Below are 21,835 nucleotides of genomic sequence, written 5' to 3' on the forward strand. Positions count from 1 at the left end.
TTTGACGGTGCACCGCCTTATATTTTTACAGAATCAGGTCAGCTCATCGAGCATTGAGAAAGGAAGTGAAGAACAAAGTAGAATTTTCTTCCTTAAGAAAGAAAAGAGCAAAAAGAAATTGCTATGGCCGAAAACCCTCAACTATTGGATTTACCGTCCCCAGGATGAAAAGTGATGAGAAGCCTATTCTAGCTTGCCCTTCCTGTGTCTGTTAATAGATTCTTAGACCAAACTGCCCTTCCATCTATATAATTTAACAAATGAAATCATAGTGAAAACAAGAATAATATTTTAAACAAAGCATTAAAAGAAAAATAAAAAAACAACCGTAATAAAGCATTTATTTAAAAATTTACGTATGCCAAGGGACAAACGGTTATAATTAAATACATGTGAAACAGGTTATTTATTAACAAAAAATCTTGCTCACGTCCTAAATTTAATCATTAGTTTTAACGCCTGTAAGTTTTATATTGACTGGGAAAAAGATTGTGTGGCTCATTTCTGGACTCCCATCCCTCTCCCTTCCTTAAGCAAAATATTGTTGATTTTTTTTTACCTAGAAAGTAATCCCTGAAAGTTTCATGCCTTTGTTTCAAGGTTAAACATAGTTTTCCCCCCGTTTTTCCGCTATAAAATTTATGTGTCAGGAATTGGCATTTATAAAATTTATGAGAGAGAGAGAGAGAGAGATAGGTTTATTTAAACAACATCGTAGCTAACAGCTAATTTGCGTTGCTTCACTATGCTAAATAACACACTAACACAAAAAAAAAGAAAAAAGAAAATATCACTCGGCTTTGTTTAGCAAATCCGTAAAAAAAAGGTACAAATGAATTTGCGTGGCGGTTCGTGCGTGAAGCTACTGGAACCAGTTTATTTTGGTGACGCGTACGGTTGTTGGGCGGTGCAGTAGGTGGTAAGATGTCTCGATGCTGGGGTTTAGAGAGAAGAAACTTCCCAAATCTCAGGATAATCTGCTCGTATCTTTGGGCCAACGTGGGGAGGTCGAGTTTAACAAGCGCTTCACCATAAGATAGTTCAGGGTTCAGGGGGCTTTGTCATCCCTATTTGAAATTATTTTCGTGTTTTCAACCCTTCAGAACAAAATGAATACCTCAAAATATTGATAAGATTTCCAAAAGGATTGTAAAAGGACTAGATATCAAAAACCGTTCTAGGACAAGGGCTGCCTGATCTCCAATCAGTTTTAACCTTTAAAAAGGAACTAAAACTATCACGTTTCATGTGAATGAGCATCCTCCGCCACCACCATGAAAGGGGGGAGGGGACGATGAGGGAGGACCCCTCCTATACAGAATAAATTATGTTCATTTTAGGATTTAATGTTACTCTATTCTACTACAATTTAACGTTACTTTCATAATAAAGGCGTATACCAGGAACATTCCCGAAAATCAAGAGGGATAAGATATCAGCTACTATCTCTCTCTCCCTAGAACTAATTCAATATTATCTCAAGGCTCAATGAGAGTTAAAATGTTTTGGCATTAGCATGCACACTTTGAGGCATCTTTCCCATCCCCCAGATAATGACCGACCACGCCTCCTTCATAACATCTTAAATACAACAAAAATTTTGTCTCAAATTTTCCTTTGGCTTTGCAATTTTCCCTTGAGAAGGGTGGAAGGGGAGAATTTTCTCGGAGGAATAAGTGAGACCCCCTCTTATTCAGTCAATTAAATTTGCATAGACATATATGATTGTTATACATTCTATTAGGATTTACTATAGCTCGGCCTAAAATCAATAAAAATATAAGGAGGGTGGGAATGGGTTCCGACCCTAGAGGGAAGGTATTTCTGAGGAAAAAATTTGAAATTGCTCATAATCCTATTTAAATTGGATATGCCTCAAGCGGAGGGCTCTGAGGCTCATCCTACTTTTGAGGCTAAACTTAGTGGAGGGCAGGGGCGCTCCCCCTTTTTTTTATTGAAGATCTAGCATTTGTTATAACTGCTCAGCCTTTACTGACCTTTTGACTGGCTCTATGACTGTTTGATCAGTTTCAAAATTTCGCATGATTTTGACAATTTTAAGTAACATCGCAACCATAGTCTCAAAGAGAAGTCCGGTGGAATTCTACTTTTCATCTTAAGAGCTCGTGGATCTTACTGAAACAGACGACGCAGTTTGAAAACAAGTTGACTTGTGCCTAAATTTTGCAAGTGAAGCATCAAGAGGTAACAGGTCAAAACTTTTCTCAAATGAAAACCCATGCATTGGGTTTTGGTAACGTTATAAGAGAGCACATTCAAGTGTTGACGGCCTTTGCACAAATAGTTCTTGCGCTGATGGCTACGAGCACAACAGCCGAGCGTATCCTCTCAACAACTGGTCTGGTTGTCACTGTTGAAAAAGCCCCAATTTCTTCAATGAAAATCACCCACCCACAGTTCATCCATGGCAGCTATAAGCTAGCACGAGATCAATTAAAGATAGAAAAAAAGTATCAAACTGAAAGATTTTTAATTTTTTTTTTTTTTTTGTTTAATATAGATTGAATTGCGGTCGTACTATGCATCCTTATTCATTTCAGTAAAAAAACAAATGTCTTCGGTAGCGCACCAATCGAATGCCATGTCCATATTCCTTCAAAGTGCGTTTTAATCGCACTGTTCTACCTTGTCCTGACATGGGTCTATAAGCAATTCGGCGGTCTAGGACTAGGATCACGTAGGAGGCGCATTAATGTGCGAGATTTCTCTTTTAGCTTCGAAACGAATCTTAATTTTTGTCTGAAAAAAAAAACACTTAATATTGAGTTTAAAACACATAAAAGAACTTCTTGGCAAACTTTATGAAGAGACTTTTTTCACCCGTAGTGAGTCCTTTACTTTTTGATTTGCAGAATGTTACAAAGGCTTTAAGTTTTCCCCTAAGAGTACACCCCTAAAATGGAAGATAAATATACGGGATTCTGAAAGTAATAAGTATTAAGTAAAAAGTATTAAGTATAAAGTAATAAATAATAAGTATTAAGTAATAAGTATAATAAGTAATAAGTAAAAGTAATAAGTATCATTGACTACAACGACAAGTTTCATGAAAACACGGACAAAGATGGAAGAGACAGCTACCATTGATTGAAAAACGAGAGACTAAAAACTCTGAAAAAGACTATTAATCCTAAAGATTGTTGAGCGTTGTTGTTGTATTGTGTTCCTATCAAATTTGCGTTTGTTATTTTGTAAAAAGTACCCTCAGAGTTCCAAAGGGCTTTTATCAACTCTTCAGTTCATTTTGATTTGAGAAATACGTCACTTCTCGTGTCTCTACATAATATACTTTTCTCTGTGGTTAAAAAAAAAGCAATCTGCTTTTTTTTTTATCTTCGCGCACACTATACATGAACGCCATCTTAAAAATATGTCTAAAATAATTCAAATAGAAAAATTATCTGTCTACTGTTTACTTTGGAAATTGTATAACTCAAAATGGTTATTAGGAATCCAACTACATTGACGAGGCTCGGTTTAATGACTAAGTCATTGAACCCAGAGAAAAAGGATATTTACAGGTTTGTCTGGCAATTTTTGTGCAAAATTACTTTCTGAACTAAACAATAGGCCAAAAACTAATAAAATGAATAGGCCTAGGCCAATATTATTTGATTTCCCGTTCAACACTTTATAAGTATTATAAGTGCAATCTTCTAAGTAAATATCAACAAGAAGAAGAACGATAGTGAATTATTTTTGCAAGACTGGAATTATATAGGCCTATTTAGCCTAAATGAATATTTCAAGCCTATGTTCAAGGGATGTCCTTAGCAAAACAAATATATAAAAGAAAAGAGACTTACAATAAAATTTGGTCAATGTTCCTATTACCTGAACAATTGTTTAGGGTCATTTTGACTTTTTGAACATCTTTTCTCTCTTGCAAAACTACTGCAAACTCACTGTTATGGAGTTATTCTAGCCCAAGTATCCTGGGTAAAATTCTAGTTAATTGACTTCTTGCTATCTCAGAAAGGGTTTAGGTTAGGAAAATGAAACTTTCAGGGATGGGTCTACAGGCTGAAGTATGTCCTGGGAAGGTATTTTAAAGTACCCACCTCCACTCCTTCTCCCTCTAGAGGGCCCTGAAATTTGCCTACATGACAGGTCTATACCTATTGAAATTTTGACAAAACAACATTTTACCTTAATTTTCAGTTACTAGTTGCTTTCTATCTGCCTTTAGTTCTGAAAATGCAATTCCTGTTATTTGAGTAGAATTTTGAGCCATATCAGTGTTTTTTTTCAAAATTTAGGAAATGTATTTGCATATCTTTAAAACCTTATGAAATGGAATTGAGCAAAGTTATGAAGCTGAAAACAATTTTGTTGTACTTCAATTAAGCAGAAGATCTATTTTGCAAGGTTTCACTTTTATAACAAACATATTTTTAAAGGTCATCAAAGGTCAGGGCCCTCTAGAGGGAGAAGGAGTGGAGGTAGTTGCTTCAAAATACCTTCCCAGGACATACTTTAGTCTGTAGATTCATCCCTGAAAGTTTCATTTTCCTAACCTAGACCCTTTCCGAGATAGCAAAAAGTCAATTAACTAGAATTTTACCATATCCTGTATTTATGATTACAGAATTGCAATCATTTCTGTTTTTGTTGGTTGGATATTTGAAATTGCAAATGTGTAATAGTTTAGAAACAAATTTGGGATATATATTTTTACATCAGGGGGGCAGGGGTAAAGCATATTTAATATATGCTATGCTTTACCCCTCCCCCCTAATCTACAAATATATAATAACTCCACAACAGTGAGCTTGCAACAATTTTGCAAGAGAGAAAAGATGTTCAAAAAGTCAAAATGCATTTATTAACAATAGTTTCAAGACCCTAAACAATTTTTCAGGTAATCGGAACATTGACCTAAAATTCAACCATTAACACTGAAGTTGAAATTTTAAAAACAGGATAATTGTTTAATTTCATCACAAGCTGTCTAAACTGGAAACTATGCTGCAAAGCAGCATAGTTTCCATACCATAGCACTTGGAAATGCTAATTCTAGAAGCACATCCATTTCTGGTTGACCCTCCTCCTCCATGGGGCAAACTAAAAATGCATAAAGTAGGCAGGGTTTTGAAGCTGAGGGAAAAGTTAGGATTGTGCAATGTTAATAAAATTAGCCTATATTACTGGTAATTTTTGTATAGCAGGAAATAAAAAGATAATGAAAAAATTCACTCATCCATTGATGTTAATATCCAAGATGGTTCACTTTTAAACAAAACAAACATCCAATTTTGCTTACAGGTAACATTACCTATAGAGTAGCAAGTATTAGTCCATAAGCTCTATAGGCAGCAGGATAAGGTCTGTATTCTGATTGGTTGAACTATTATGAGTTTTTTTTTTATTTTTTTGAATTACTGCATATAGCTATATTCTAATGATTGCATATTGTTTTTATGTCATTATTCATTCATATTGCCCAATGCCAAGATTTCCCTTGGCTTCAAAATCCTGCCCACTCAATGCACTTTTAGTTTCATTGAAGAGGGATTTTAGAAAGCTAAAAAATGGATTTACTTCTATAATAATGACAAAGAAACAATATACAATCATGAGAATCTTGCTATATGCAGTAATATGCATTTTCAAAACCTTGTGATGAAAGTAAAGCTTTATTCTAAAACATTCCCAACATCCTTACTCCAGCAAAGTTAAACCCAGAACATTGTATATGTATGTTGCATGTATGAATCAAACAGTTTGTGGTAACAAACTGTAGTAAGGAGCGACCCGGCTCAATAGTAACCAAAACTCTAAAAAACAGAATTTTGATACCAATAATTGCACCAAAAGAATTGTATTTAAATGCTGATTTTAAATATATAAGTTTCATGAAGTTTAGTCTTACCCATCAAAAGTTACAAGCCTGAGAAAATTTGCCCTATTTTAGAAAATAGGGGGAAACACCCCCTAAAAGTCATAGAATCTTAACAAAAATCACACCATCAGATTCAGTGTATCAGAGAACCCTAAGGTACAAGTTCCAAGCTCCTATCTACAAAAATGTGGAATTTTGTTTTTTTTTTGCCAGAAGAGGGGTCATTTAAATGGGAATGAAAAGTTCTAGTGCCCTTTTGAAGTGACCAAAAAAATTGGAGGGCTCCTAGGCCCCCTCCCACCCTCATTTTTTTCCAAAGTCATCAGATCAAAATTCTAAGATAACCATTTTATGCACCATAGCCAAAAAACCTTATAACTATGTCTTTGGGGATGACTTACTCCCCCACAGTCCCCATGGGAGGGGCTGCAAGTTACAAATTTTGACCATTGTTTGCATATAGTAATGGTTATTGGGAAGTGTACAGACGTTTTCAGGGGGATTTTGTGGTTGGAAGGGGGGTTCAAAAGAGGAGGTTATGTGGGGAAACTTTCCATGGAGGAATTTGTCATGGGGGAAGAAGATTTCCGTAAAGAGGGCACAGCATTTTCTAGCATTATTTAAAAAAACAATGAAAAAATAAATATGAAAAAGTTTTTTTCAACTGGAAGTAATGAGTAGGATTAAAATTTAAAAAGAGCAGAAAATATTATGCATGTAAGGGGTTCACCTCCTCTTAATGCCTCACTCTTTACGCTAAAGTATTTTTAGTAATTTCATTTATTTATTCTATGGCCTTTGTGATTCAGGGGGCAAAATTTAAGCTTCACTGTAAAGAGCGAGGTATTGACGAGTGAGCAAACCCTCTCATATACATAATAAAAACATACAAATATAGAAGTTTGTTATGTAAGCTAATTTGTAAGTTATTATATCTTTTACTAATGAAAATGTTCATAAAAAACTAAAAGTTCTAGTTGCCTTTTTAAGTACCCAAAAAATTGGAGGGCAACTAGGCCTCCTCCCCCCTCCTTTTTCCTCAAAATCATTCGATCAAAACTATGGGAAAGCCATTTAGCCAAATAAATAAATATGCAAATTTCGCTTTAATTATTCATCTGCAGAGAGCCAAAAAACGTTTGGAAATTAAACAAAAAAAAAAGTTTTTCTAACTGAAAGTAAGGAGCGACATTAAAACTTAAAACAAACAGAAATCACCCTGTATATGAAAGGGGCTGCTCCCTCTTCAACGCCCTGCTCTTTATGCTGAAGTTTTTGCTGTTTTAAAAAGTAGAGTTGAGAGAAAGAGTTAAACTTTAGCACAAAGAGCAAGGCGTTGAAGAGGGAGCAACCCCTTTCATATATGGGGTAATTTCTGTTCGTTTTAAGTTTTAATGTTGCTCCTTACTTTCAGTTAAAAAACTTTTTTTTTATATTTAATACATATATAAATTGCATGTATGCAAACATGAATATGGCCTATGTATGTTTTGCTGAGGACTGACCTTGGACATAGGGTCAAAATATTTATTCAAATAATAAAATTCCACTGTCTTTCACAGGAATTTCCAATTGTTCTTTTTTGTTGATGTTTATGATTGAAAGGGTAGCATGGTCCTTAATGTCAAAATCTCCAAAGCAGTGAAATTTTAGTTAAGGGGCTTCTATCTATCTTGGAAACTAGGCTTGTTGAATAATGTGAGTGAAGCTTTCAGTTGTGGCTCCAAGGCCAAAAACATATACCTGGAAGATATTTTGACCTTTGATGAAATTTACTTAACTTTGCATTATAATAGTTAAATCTTAAAAAAAAAAGATTATCTGCTCAAAAAAGACACAAGAACTCATTTTGAGCTTTGTGCTTTTGCTCAATCCCAATTTGTAAGGCCTTAAAGATCCATATATCAGTTTGTTAAACTTGGGCTTGTTGTTAGGTTTGTTAGCATATAGATTTACCATGGATAAAATCTTTTAAGCCATAGAGAAAAAGAAAAGGATTGATATAGTAAATTGACAATACCTTCCCCATGTTTCTAGCCCTGGATTTTTTTCTGAATCCAGTTTCTTGAATAGCAAAAAGCCTATAAACTAGAACTTTACCAATAAATAATGGTACTTGAGTATTATATGACAAACACTTGAGAATTTGGGTCATAAACATGAGACATTACCCACTTTTCATGGTATTAAATACCAGGCAATTAGCTTTAGCTTGCTGGGAAAATATATAGTAGCTATATTTTAATTAAATATTTAGTTTGTATTTTGGTTAAGTTAGTATAGTTTAGGCTATGTATTTAATAGCCTATAATATGCTCTGTGCCGCCCCCCTTCCATAATTCTTTGTTATAGTTTTCACAATTTTGCTAATAAAGTATTATATTTTCATCATATTTTGTTTTATTTCATTAACATTAACCAACCTTCACTTCTCAAGTGTTATTTGTATAATACTTAGGTGTCTAAATATTTTCTTAGACTGCACTTTCTATGGACTGTCTGTACAGGATTTTGACTATTGTTGGTAGAAGAGCATCACCAAGTGCTGAAAACCATGTTGTAACCAAGATGGGCCCAGGATTGCAAAAAGCCTCCATTCATACTGGAGGTCCCAGGGACTTCTTACTGTCCTGTTATAGGCCAGCTTAAGCACTTCAGTGTACACTTAAGAAGATATGTTGATCCCTGTCTTGCACTGGTATCTGAGATATTTGTTTTTCCTGTTGCCAAAATAATTTCAATGATTTAAAGAACATGGAGTTTGGAGCTTGGAATATGACAACATTGAAAAATGACTATTGTATTGACATTTTGACTGACAAATTCAGACAATTCAGACTGGACTTATGACGAGTTTGAGATACTCATCCCAGGGATAGGATGCATGAAATTAGGTGATATAGAATTTGTTTACTCAGGCAGGAAGGATGGGGTACATATACAATGAGTAGGGCTCATGATGTATAAGCAAGCTGATAAGTCTTGTTTAGGCTGGGAACATATTAATAATAGAATACTAATTGCCCATTTTATGACTAAAAAGTTCAGGGTATCAGTCATAGTAGTACATGCTCCTTTTGTACCAAATGACAGAGATACTAGTGCCTCAGATGAATTTACTTACAGTTACAGGAGCAAATAGACAGGGTCCCAGGTAGAAATATGGTGTTTTTATTAGGATATTTTAATGTCTAGGTCAGTAGAAATAGGGATAGATAGTATCCTAGCCAAGGTAAATTTGGTGTAGGAAAATAAAACAGTAGCCTAATGGCTACAGAATTTTGTAATTTTGTAGGTATAACAACTTAGCTATAACCAACACAGTGTTTGATTGTAAAATGGCCCATAAGTTGATATGGTATTCACATGAGGGTAAGACAGTAAACCTTATTGATTATGTTATTGTGAACCAAAGACTAGGAGGATCTATAAAATATACTAGGGTGTATAGAAGTGCTGTTATTAATGTTAAAAGTAAAGATCACCATCAAGTAGTGTCTGGGGTTAATTTAAAGCTGAAATTTCGGAAGGGTAACTACCTCTTGGGAAGTTAAGATATTAGCAGACTCCAGGATGAGAATTTGAGAGAAACTTTCCAGGAGCAGTTGAATACTAAACTTTAGAGTCTGAAATTTGACAGTGTGGAAGATGGTTGGAATAATTTATGAAAAACAATTTGTGAAGTTGCTGATGATGTCTTTGGGAAGAAAGTTAGGACTGCAGCTAGGAATATTAGTGAAACAGCTTTATGTTTAATAGAAATGAGAAGGGACTTGCACAAGAATTATCTTAGTTATAGATAATATGAAAACGAAAGGAATGTAAAGAAAGTGGAAAAAACATTAAAATATGAACTAAGTAGGTGTGAAGTGGAGGCCTTGGATAAAATTGCCAAGGATCTGGAAGATGCAGCTAGACGGCATAATAGTAAAATATTTTATTGGTATGGTAATAAATTAAGAGGGAGTAATCAATTTAGAATTGTCCTGGTTAAAGATAGGAATGGGGCTGCAATGAGTGATAAGGGAAGAGTTAAAGAGAGATGGGTGGAACATTTTGAGAATGTCCTAAACCAAGATACAGTTGCTGGAAAAGATATAGAGAAAAATGGAAAAGTTTGTGATACCTTGGATGTGAAGGAAGATTTGTTTTGTGAGGAAGAATTAGTGACAGTACTAGAAGGATTAAAAAATAACAAGGGTGCTGATAGTGTTGTAAATGATTTTCTTAAATATAATGGCTCTAAGGTTAGAAATAAATTGCTAAAGATTATGAATATAATTTTTGGAAAAGGAAAAGTCCTAACAATTTTAGGAAAACCTTAATTAAACTACTGTATAAGAAAGGTGATAAGAATGTGTGCAGTAATTATTGAGGCATTAGTCTGGTCTCTGTAGATAGCAAATTACTTAGTTATATGATACTTTTTAGACTGTGAGATTCCGTAGACCAAGTTTTAAGGCCGTGATTAACTGAACTTGAAAACATCAAGCTTCAAAATTGAAGTAAGGTTTGCCTTCTGTCTTTTAATTCTCTAGAGGCCGTCGATTGTCAAAACTTCAAATAGTACCAATTATCAAGTCTTGTGATAGGTTTTGATAGACAGCTTCCTTTTGGAGAGATAGTAATATATTTGGCTGAGTCTTGCAAAGCTTGGTTACCGACCAAGGGAGAAGAGAAAATGAGCAAAAGAGCACTATCATTCTCAAGTACAAAATACCCATGTATATGAAACTGTGACGGCATGCATAGAGTGCATTTGAAAATTTATTGTTTTTTCCAATTTTTTTTTTCCTAGGGATAGGCTAATTAAAATACCTCAGTTGATTAATTCGAAACTAAACACCAAACTTGGTTGAAAGCTTTCTTTGAGGATTCTCAGAAAACCAAAGTTTTCTTACGAATTAAATTGAAAAAAAAATTAACTGAAAATAAGGAGTGACATTAAAACTTAAAACGAACAGAAATTACTTCGTATATGAAAGGGACTGCTTCCTCGTGAACGCCCCGCTCTTTACGCTAAAGTTTTTTATTGTTTTAAAAATAGAGTTAAGAGAAAGAGCGGGGCGTTGATGAGGAAGCAGCCCCTTTCATTTTTGAAGTAATTTCTGTTCGTTTTATGTTTTAATGTCACTCCTTACTTTAAGTTAAAATACACTTGTTTTTATTTAATTTAATTTCTGAACGTTTTTGAATCAATGCATGTTTTGATTTATGCTCTCCGCAGATGAATATCTAAAAAGAAATTTGCCTATTTTTTTTTTTTTGGCTAAATGGTTTTCTCATAGTTTTGATCGAATGATTTTGAGGAAAAAAAGAAGCGGGGATGGAGGTCTAGTTGCCCTCCGATTTTTTGGTTACTTGAAAAGGCAACTAGAACTTTTAATTTTTTATGAATGTTTTTATTAGTAAGATTATTAGTAAAAATAAATTTTATTAGTTAAAGATATACGCAACTTACAAATTAGCTTACGCAAAGAAACTTCTGTATTCTCATATTTTTATTACATATATGAGGGGGTTCAACCCCTCGTCAGTACCTCACTCTTCACGCTAAAGCTTAAATTTTGTCCCAATTTCTTAAGAATGACCCCTGAATAACAAAGGCCGTAGAATAAATAGTTGAAATTTCTAAAATTACTTTAGCGTAAAGAGCGAGGTATTAGGAGGAGGTAAGCCCCTCATATGCGTAATAATTTCTGTTCCTTTTAACAGAAATTATTATGGAATATTTACAGGAATTAATATTTGCAGGAAAATAATAACAGGAATATTCTGTTCCTTTCAGTTGAAAAACTTCGTCAGATTTATTTTTTCAGTGTTTTTTTTTAAATAATGCTAGAAAATCCTGCGCTCCCTTCATGGAAATATTCTTCCCCCATGACAAATTCCTCCATGAGAAATTCCCCCAACATATCCCCCTCTTTTCAACCCCTGCCCCCAACCAAATGAAAATGCCCCAGAAAACGTCTGTACGCTAAAGTTTTTTACTGTTTTAAAAATAGAGTTAAGAGTGAGCGGGGCGTTGATGAGGAAGCAGCCCCTTTCATTTTTGAAGTAATTTCTGTTCGTTTTATGTTTTAATGTCACTCCTTACTTTAAGTTAAAATACACTTGTTTTTATTTAATTTAATTTCTGAACGTTTTTGAATCAATGCATGTTTTGATTTATGCTCTCCGCAGATGAATATCTAAAAAGAAATTTGCCTATTTATTTTTTTTTTTGGCTAAATGGTTTTCTCATAGTTTTGATCGAATGATTTTGAGGAAAAAAAAGAAGCGGGGATGGAGGTCTAGTTGCCCTTCGATTTTTTGGTTACTTGAAAAGGCAACTAGAACTTTTAATTTTTTATGAATGTTTTTATTAGTAAGATTATTAGTAAAAATAAATTTTATTAGTTAAAGATATACGCAACTTACAAATTAGCTTACGTAAAGAAACTTCTGTATTCTCATATTTTTATTACATATATGAGGGGGTTCAACCCCTCGTCAGTACCTCAGTCTTCATGCTAAAGCTTAAATTTTGTCCCAATTTCTTAAGAATGACCCCTGAATAACAAAAGCCGTAGAATAAATAGTTGAAATTTCTAAAATTACTTTAGCGTAAAGAGCGAGGTATTAGGAGGAGGTGAGCCCCTCATATGCGTAATAATTTCTGTTCCTTTTAACAGAAATTATTATGGAATATTTACAGGAATTAATATTTGCAGGAAAATAATAACAGGAATATTCTGTTCCTTTCAGTTGAAAAACTTCGTCAGATTTATTTTTTCAGTGTTTTTTTTTAAATAATGTTAGAAAATCCTGCGCTCCCTTCATGGAAATATTCTTCCCCCATGACAAATTCCTCCATGAGAAGTTCCCCCAACATATCCCCCTCTTCTCAACCCCTGCCCCCAACCAAATGAAAACGCCCCAGAAAACGTCTGTACACTTCCCAATAACCATTACTAGGCTCTATGTAAGCACTGGTCAGTGTTAGTAACTTTTAGCCCCTCCCATGGGGACTGTGGGGGAGTAGGTCGTCCCAAAAGGCATAGTTGTAAGGATTTTCGACTACGCTGAATAAAATGGCTATCTCAAAATTTTGATCCAGTGACTTTGGGAAAAAAAAAATCAGCGTGCGACGGGGGCCTAGGTGCACTCCGATTTTTTGGTCACTTCCACAGGGCACTAGAACTTTTCATTTCCGTTAGAATGAAGCAACTCGCAACATTCTAGGACCACTGGGTCGATACGATCACCCCTGAAAAAAAACAACAACAAATAAACACACATCCGTGATCTGCCTTCTGACAAAAAATACAAAATTCCACATTTTTAAACAGTTCGTGGTAACGAACTGTAGTAAGGAGCGACCAGACTCAATAGTAACCAAAACTCTAAAAAAATGGAATTTTGATAGCAATAGTTATATCAAAAGAACGGCATTTTAATGCTGATTTTAAATATATAAGTTTCATTAGGATTAGTCTTATCCATCAAAAGTTACGAGCCTGAAAAAATTTGCCTCATTTTAGAAAATAGGTGGAAACACCCCCTAAAAGTCATACGATCTTAACGAAATTCACACCATTAGATTCAGCGTATCATAGAACCTTGTTGTAAAAGTTTCAAGCCCCAATCTATAAAAATGTGGAATTTCGCATTTTTTGCCAGAAGACAAATCACGGATGCGTGTTTATTTGTTTTTTTTCCCAGGGGTGATCGTATCGACTCAGTGGTCCTATAATGTCGTGAAAGGGCTCATTCTAACGGAAATGATAAGTTTTAGTACCCTTTTTAAGTGACCAAAAAATTGGAGGGCAATTTCATGGTCATTTTTCCCCAAAGTCACCGAATCAAAATTCTTAGATAGCCATTTTATTCACCATAGTCAAAAAACCCAATAACTATGTCTTTGTGGACAACTTACTCCTCCGCAGTCCCCGTGGGAGGGGCTGCAAGTTACAATCTTTGACCTGTGTGTACATATAGTAGTGGTTACTAAGAAGTGTACAGACGTTTTCAGGGGGATTTTTTTGGTTTTGGAGGGATATTTGAGGGGGGAGGGTTACCGGGGAGGATTTTTCCATGGGGGAAGAGACTTTCAATGGAGGGGGCGCAGGATTTTCTAGCATTATTAGAAGAAACAATGAAAAAACAAACATGACAAGTTTTTTTCTACTGAAAGTGAGAAGCAGCATTAAACTTAAAACAAACAGAAATTATTACGCATATGAGGGGTCTACCTCCTCGTAATACCTCGCTCTTTACGCTAAAGCATTTTTAGTAACTTTAACTATTTATTCTACGGCCTTTGTGATTCAGGGGTCATTCTTAAGGAATTGGGACAAAATTTAAGCTTTAATATCAAGAGCGAGGTATCGACGAGGGGTGAGCCCCCTCATATACGCAATAAAAACATACGAATATTGAAGTTCGCTACGTAATTTAATTCGCAAGTTACGTATATTTTTTACTTATGAAAACATTCGTAAAAATTATAAGTTATAGTTGCCTTTTTAAGTGAGTTGCCTCCTATTTTTAAAAAATAGGAGGGCAACTAGGCCTCCTCCCTCGCTCCTTTTCTCTCAAAATCTTCCGATTAAAACTGTGAAAAAGCCATTTAGCCCCAAAAAATTAATATGCAAATTTCGTTTTAATTATTTATATGTGGAGAGCCAAGATCAAACCATGCATTAATTCAAAGACGTCCAGAAATTAAACAAAAAAAAACCAAGTTTTTTTTAAATTAAAGTAAGGAGCGACATTAAAACTTAAAACGAACAGAAATTACTCCGTGTATGAAAGGGGCTTTTCCTCATCAACACCCCGCTCTTTACGCTAAAGTTTGACTCTTTCTCTTAACTCTACATTTTAAAACAGTAAAAAACTTTAGCGTAAAGAGCGGGGCGTTGAAGAGAAAAAGCCCCTTTCATATACGGAGTAATTTCTGATCGTTTTAACGTCGCTCCTTACTTTTACTTAAACAAACTTGTTTTTTTTGTTTAATTGTAAATAGGAGCTTGAAACTACAGTAGGATTCTCTGTTACGCTGAATCTGGTGGCGTAAATTTCGTTAAGGTTGTATGATTTTTACGGGTTGCTTCCTCCTCACCTGTGCTTCCAAACTTAAGTCTCTAAGATCGCGCACGAAAAATACAGGATCAAAAATCCGTCGGCAATCCTTCAATTCGTCGCAATCCAAGTTTCTACCACCAGTCACGATCCGGTAGGGCAACGGGGAAGAAGCTACGGGGTTCTGCTCCGCCTCAAGGTTTGTCGCTTCACCTAAATCTCTTGACTTGTCTAGTTCTTCAGCATGCCGCATTATTAGGTATTTTGGATATTTACATCTACCAAGCTCCAAATGCTTTTTACAAAGGCGCTGTCTATGTCTGGTAACACTTTTAAGATGTATATCTCGCTTTGATTTAATTTCCCCCATGATTTCGGCTTTGTGTGCACAACTTTACTGAAGGCTCCTGACTATTTCTCATTTCTAGGTTTCTTCATTGCATTGAAATAATTTATGAAAATTTCACACTCTATTAACAAGCAGCTGATTATATCAGCTTGTCATTTTGGTCTCTAGGGGGTATTATCGGCGATCTGAAAAGATTCTTTCTGGCAACCGACTTGTAAAAATTTCTGGTAGCTGAAAACATTCTAAGGGACTGTTAGAAAACAGGAAAATAAATCGAAAAATGGTTCCAATCATCTTACAGGTTATTGTCTTCTGCTCATGATAGTACCGATTTTGTTCTAAAAGCAATATCCTTTATCGAGTACACTTGTGAAAAAGACCTAGACATTTTCTAAAATTTCTAAGCAATTAGAGGAAATAGAGCAAAATCCTTTCAAACATTTTATAGCATCTTCAAGAAGCTATGGCCTGATATTAAAAGCGGCATCTTCCGCCAATGAATACTTGAGTACTTTTTAAATATAAATTTTCAATTTAACATGGGATTTTCGAGTTCCATCAGTTCACTTAATCACGGCCTTAAGAGACGAAGAATGAGATTTTAGAAAAGGTAGAGGATGTGTCAGCCAAATTTTCACTGTTAGGTTAATAATTGAGAAGTATCTTAGTTGTCAAACACCTATGGTCCTCAGTTTTATAGATTATGAGCATGCATTTGATTCTGTTGATAGAAGAGCTTTAGCAAAGGCGTTATCCATGTATGGTATACAAGAAAAATACATTAAAGTGATTAGTGCTATGTACGAGAATAACACTGCTGTGGCTAAGTTGGGAAATGAGGTTAGCAGTTGGTTTTGTATTAAATCAGGAGTTAATCAGGGTTGTGTTCCATCCCCCTTTATATAGATCATTTTGATGGACTTTGTATTCAGGAGCACAGGAAAGGCAGTTGGAGATCACAGAATCAAATGGGAAGGAAAAAATTTCCTGGATTTAGATTATGCTGATGATTTAAGCATCCTGGATAAAAGTTTGAGCAAAATGAGTGAGCTTTTAGAGGTTTTGCAAGTTGAGGGTACAAGACTAGGCTTAAAAATTAGTGTTAAGAAGACTAAGTCACTAAGGCTAGAAACAAGTGAAGATGAAAAGATGACATTGGGTAACAAAAAGATTGATGAGGCAGACAGCTTCACTTACCTTGGTAGTATTATTAGTAAAGATGGTGGGAGCAGTGAAGATGTTAAAAATAGAATAGCCAAGGCTCAGGGAGTTTTTTCACAGTTAGAAAAAGTTTGGAAGAATAGGAAGATGAGTCTGCAAACCAAGATTAGAATATTGGAAGGTACAGTGAGGACCTTGGTCAAATATGGTTCTGAAATATGGGCGCTCCTAAAAGCAGATGAAGATTTACTAGAAATTTTCCAGAGAAATTGCCTATGGACTGTTCCATTGTTGAGATTTCTAGGGCATGTTCTGTGGATGAAGGATGACAGATGGCCAAAGATTGTTCTTTTCAGCCAACCGTCTAGGGCTAAACGGAAAGCAGGTCGTCCTCGTCCAGGGTAGGAGGATGTCATAAGAAAGATTTAAACGAAAGGGAACTTCCTTGGAGGGTGTAAATAGGGAGGCTTTGAATAGATTGTGATGGAGGAGTAGTGGTGTAGCTGTGTTAGCATCTGGCAGCTTGGTGCTGTGGTGAGTTGTTAGTAGCAGTAGTTAGTAGTAGTAGTAGATATATATATATATATATATATATATATATATATATATATATATATATATGTAATATGAATGTATTGAGAGACAAATGTCGATAGCATTTTGACAATTTTCACGTTAAAATTGTTTTTATTAAACAAAATAGCAGGAATTAGCACTTTCCTGAGGCATGATAGCTTTTGATGCTTAAAAAGACACTGAAATGAACTTCCGTTTCAGTGAGCCCTAACACAAAATTCTACCACCATTTGTTCAATATCACCAATTCCGAAAAAAAGAACAAAAACAATAAATGAAAATTCACCCTTGGCTAACCCTTTCTGAAAAAAATGGGAAATTTCATATTTTTGTAGATGGCTTGGGTTTTTGTAGGGGCTCAGAGCCTATGCACTAGGGCTCTCAGATATGTCAAAACTTATACTGTCATTTCGTCAAAGATTGTACATATTTCTGTGGGCGTCCCTCTTTAATCCTAAAAATGTGAAAATTTTCTTATGCTAGTATATTTTGACTGTAAATCCACAATACGAAAATTAACCATAAAAAAATGAATGCTTTTGTGTATGAAATACTGTAATTTTTTTTCAGGGCTTCTGTTTATGTTAACTAGGGGATCTCTTCACTTACTGCCTATTATTATGAATGATTTGATATTCTGCATTTTTTATTATTCGCCTATATTGTTGAATTTTTTTTCATTTTTGCTTTCTCCCTATATAGATTTCCATGTCTTGTTGGATAGATAAAGAAAAAAAAAAAAAAAAAAAAAAAAAAAAATAAGATGCAAAGTTTCTAATTGAAAACATCTTCCAGGTCTGGGGGACCCAAAAGTGACCGATTTAGCGGGGAAATCCTCTTTCTAGACGGTTTGATCCTGTTTAATTTATATTTTGTTTTCTTAGTTTATTCATTGTAATATCTCTTTGCTTTGGGATTGACTTTTGTTTGTAGCAATTTTGCAATTTCTATTTGTTGAAGTTTGAACGCTTATATAGGCCAATATATTCTCTTGTTTTAGTTTTTATGTCAGTTTACTTTTGTTGAAAAACTTTCGTTGTTGAAAATTCTCATTTATTCTTAAAAGCAATTACAAAATGTAATTTTTGGGTTGGTTACTTTCTTTGAAATGAAAAAAAGGCACCAATGGGATTCGAACCCATGATCTCCTGCTTACTAGGCAGGCGCTTTAACCAACTAAGCCATGGCGCCTTGATGGTATAAATGAGATAAAAGCTTTTAGTGGAATTTGGCACTAACTTGTTCTGTATACTTTTGTCTGTGTATCATTAGGACGGTCAAGGCTTAATAAAGGGTAGAAATAAGATGAGGAAAAGAAATATAATATGAAATTGTATAGCCACGGTTAAGGTAGGAAGTGACGTAAGTAGTTGTTCCCGCTTCTAGCTTGCCTCCCTCGTTCTACTTCAACAAGAATCCACTCTTTTTACCCCAATAAAATTTTCACTGAAATATTTTGAAAAAATTTTGTCCCATAAATTTATTGATGTAATAAATAAATGACTCTCCCCTCTCTTTTTTACCTTACAATTCTTCGTATTCATTTTAATTTTTTTAGTCTTTTGTGTGAGTTTTTTAAAAACTAAATTATGTTTTGTATTTTTCAGTCATGCGACTCCTCATGCGTTTTTATTTTGCTTATTACCTTTCAATTCTACAAGTTTTGATTCTTTTGACATTTTTGGTAACCTTTTTGACATTTTGACAATTGTTTTCCTGACCAGCCCTATTATATTTGCTTGTTTATTTTGTGTTTATTGACTATGTAAGTGCAAATTCGGCCAGTGTGGGCGTGTGATAGTCGTTTTTCAGAAATAAATCCCATCTTGTATAGTTTCGTTATCGAATCACAAGTTGATAGGGCTATGTCCTAAGCCTGTTCATATGGATTATTTTAAGGGGTATATGGTATCAAACGGGAAGATAAAACTCACCTAGACTTAGGTCATGCAGAGGGTATGAGTATCGTTGATAAAACAGTTTGCGAAATGAATGGAAGTTCAGTGTGTAAGAATAGGCTTAGGTTGACTAATAATGTTAAGAAGACTAAGTTGTTGAGACTAGGAGTAACTAAGGCTTCAATAACCTGGACAGTGTTATCAGCAAGGATGGTGGATGAAGTGATACTACTACTACTACTAACAACTCACCACAGCACCAAGTCGTATGAGGCGAACACAGCTACACACGCTCTTCCTCTATCCTAATCTATTCAAAGCCTTCCTCTTTACACCCTTAATTGGTCTATTTGTCTTGTCTTTCTTTCTACAAATAGCCATGACTTGATGCCCACAACTATTCCATTTTAATTCAAAAATCGACGGACTCTCTCTTTAAATCTTTCCTTTCGACATCCTATCACCTCAACCGTTTAGCCCTAGACGGTTGACCGAAAAAGACAATTTTTGGCAACCTGTCAACCTTCATCCGCAGAACGTGCCCAAGATTATGCTTTTTAGCCATCCTTTGTGGCCCAAACCATATATAGGGCCCCCAATTGGGTCACAAGAAAAGACTTAAAGGAAGTCAAAACAAGAGGGAAGGAGGCAAAGTGTGAAGCTTTGAGCAGTATGGTGTTGAGGAGGAGTAGGCGCAGCTCTGTTGGCCTCAGATGGCTGGGTGTTGCAGTGAATTGTTAGCATCAGTTGTAGTATTAGATTAGATTAGGTATTGGATGTTCCTGAAAATCTTATCTTTTCTTGCCAGACTCAGATTTCCTCCAATCCTTCTAATAACATAGATAATGACATAGATATAAATATCCTTGGCATGGATTGCCCTAAGAATAAGATGAACAGACTAATCCTTCTTCAACTAACATTAGCTAAAATGGCATAATTTTATAATTGGAAAAAGATATTTACTGATGGACCATTCTCAAAAGATGGAAAGGACCATAGGCACTTTTTCTGAATGGAATGGTCCATCAGTTGGGATTAGAGTTTCAGATGGAACTTCTATTTTCCATGGTGAATGCCTTGCTCTCCAAAAAGCTCTGGATACTGTGCTGGAAGCTGGATCAGGTGCTTTTGTTATCTCCTCTGATTCTAAAAGTGTTCTTTCTGATCTGATAAAAAGAGACAAGGAAAGTTTATTCCAATCATTGTTTATCTACAGGAAAAGGTTCAGAAAATAACGTCATCTCAGGCTCTTCAACTGAACATGATCTGGACTCCTTCTCGCATAATGATTAAGGTAAAAAGAATTGATGACAGTGTTGCAAAACAGGCTATTCACCACCCAATTACTTGGAAGGTTGCTCTCACTGAATCCTCAAAGTTAATAACCTCTGCTGCAAATTCTCTTTAGAACCCGTATTGCAATACCCGTAATACCCTTGTAATACCCTTAATAAAACCCGTATTGCAGCTACTAATATATATGTTTTGTCTTTTGCAGGGCATTGTATCCCACATCACCTTATCCCTCCAAATAGGAAAATTGCAAACTCTATCTTACGTCTGAGAACTGGGCATGCAATGACCAGGTCTCGTCAAGCATTATATCATCTTACAGATAGCAAGTCATGCCCTTTTTATAGTTGCGTAAATATTGATGAAACAATTGATCACATCCTCTCAGAATGCCCTTGTTTCACCATTGAGAGAATTATTCTAATCAGAAAAATATATTTGCACATTAGGAGGGCGGGGGTGGGGGAGTGTTGGTAAAGTATAGCGGGTCTGCATGCAAAATGTGTTAGGTACATAATTCTACATATTATGAAGTAAGAATTGTTTTCTAACTTCAAACTGTCCGAATACTTTGCCTATTAATCTTAGTTAAATTTTTTCAAAGATCATGGATTGCTAGACTCCACAATATGTTTGGAAACTGACATTATTTAGATTCCCTGTGGGCAGAAATTTCCCCGAATTGGAATTCTCATAAAGTCTAAGGTTATAATATAAGCCCCGCGTTCAATGAAGCTTATTGCAATTGATTTTCGTCACTGACACCCAATGAGAACCATTCTCTTTCCAAGAGAATTGATTTCATTGGCTGTCAGTGATAGAAATTGTTTGCAATGAAGTAGCCTATAATAATCTATGTTGCACATTGGAAAGGTAAATTCACCCCTCGAAGAAATGACGCATGATTATCACTGAAACTGAAAAGTTTAGGGTTTCTAATATTCCAAGGTTTTTGGGTTTTCCTAAATATGCTAAAAAAGGAAGTTTGTGTCAAAATAGCTGTGCAATAACGTTCTGTTATTTTAGGTTGTGTCATCATGCGTCAGCAAATGAGGGAAAGAAGCTCCGTCCTGCCCCGTCTCAAATGCAAAGTCTGATGGACATAGGTTCGAGAGAGATATTTGACACGGAACACGATGCATTCCGTGAAACGGCTCGGAAGTTCTTCCAAAAAGAAGTTGCTCCCAAGATGGCTGAGTAATGTTTTTGCATTATTGTTGTTGCTATAATAATTATGAACAATATGAAAATTCCAAAAAAAAGTTGCTCCCAAGATGGCTAAGTAATATTTCTGTATTATTGTTGTTGCTACAATAAATATGAACAAATATGAAAATTCCTAAAAAAGTGGCTCCCAAGATGACTAAGTAATATTTCTGTATTATTGTTGTTGCTATAATAATTTTGAACAAATGTGAAAATTCCCAAAAAGTGTCTCCCAAGATGGCTAAGTAACATTTCTGTATTATTGCTGTTGCTATAATAATTATGAACAAAATATGACAATTCCAAAATAAAGTACTCCCAAGATGGTTAAGTAATATTTCTGTATTATTATTGTTGCTATAATAATTAAGATTAAATATGAAAATTCTAAAAAAGTGGCTCCCAAGATGGCTAAGTAATATT

The 21,835-nt window shown here is 35.0% G+C and overlaps 1 protein-coding gene and 1 non-coding gene across 2 annotated transcripts in view; one reads left to right on the forward strand and one right to left on the reverse strand.

Moving 5' to 3' along the window:
- The first annotated feature begins 3,398 nt into the window (after positions 1–3,398).
- The window catches only part of LOC136030899 (long-chain specific acyl-CoA dehydrogenase, mitochondrial-like), a 53,951-nt gene continuing 35,514 nt past the window's right edge, over positions 3,399–21,835 (forward strand). Inside the window, exons 1-2 of the mRNA XM_065709992.1 lie at positions 3,399–3,542; positions 21,233–21,403. Coding sequence (XP_065566064.1) covers positions 3,460–3,542; positions 21,233–21,403 — 254 coding nt within the window. The 5' untranslated portion in view covers positions 3,399–3,459. The remainder of the gene's footprint in view (positions 3,543–21,232; positions 21,404–21,835) is intronic.
- Positions 18,130–18,203, reverse strand: Trnat-agu (transfer RNA threonine (anticodon AGU)). The gene has a single exon. It is a non-coding gene; the product is annotated as a tRNA-Thr (tRNA).

Source organism: Artemia franciscana, chromosome 9 (assembly GCF_032884065.1).
Source record: "Artemia franciscana chromosome 9, ASM3288406v1, whole genome shotgun sequence".
NCBI classification, from domain to species: domain Eukaryota; kingdom Metazoa; phylum Arthropoda; class Branchiopoda; order Anostraca; family Artemiidae; genus Artemia; species Artemia franciscana.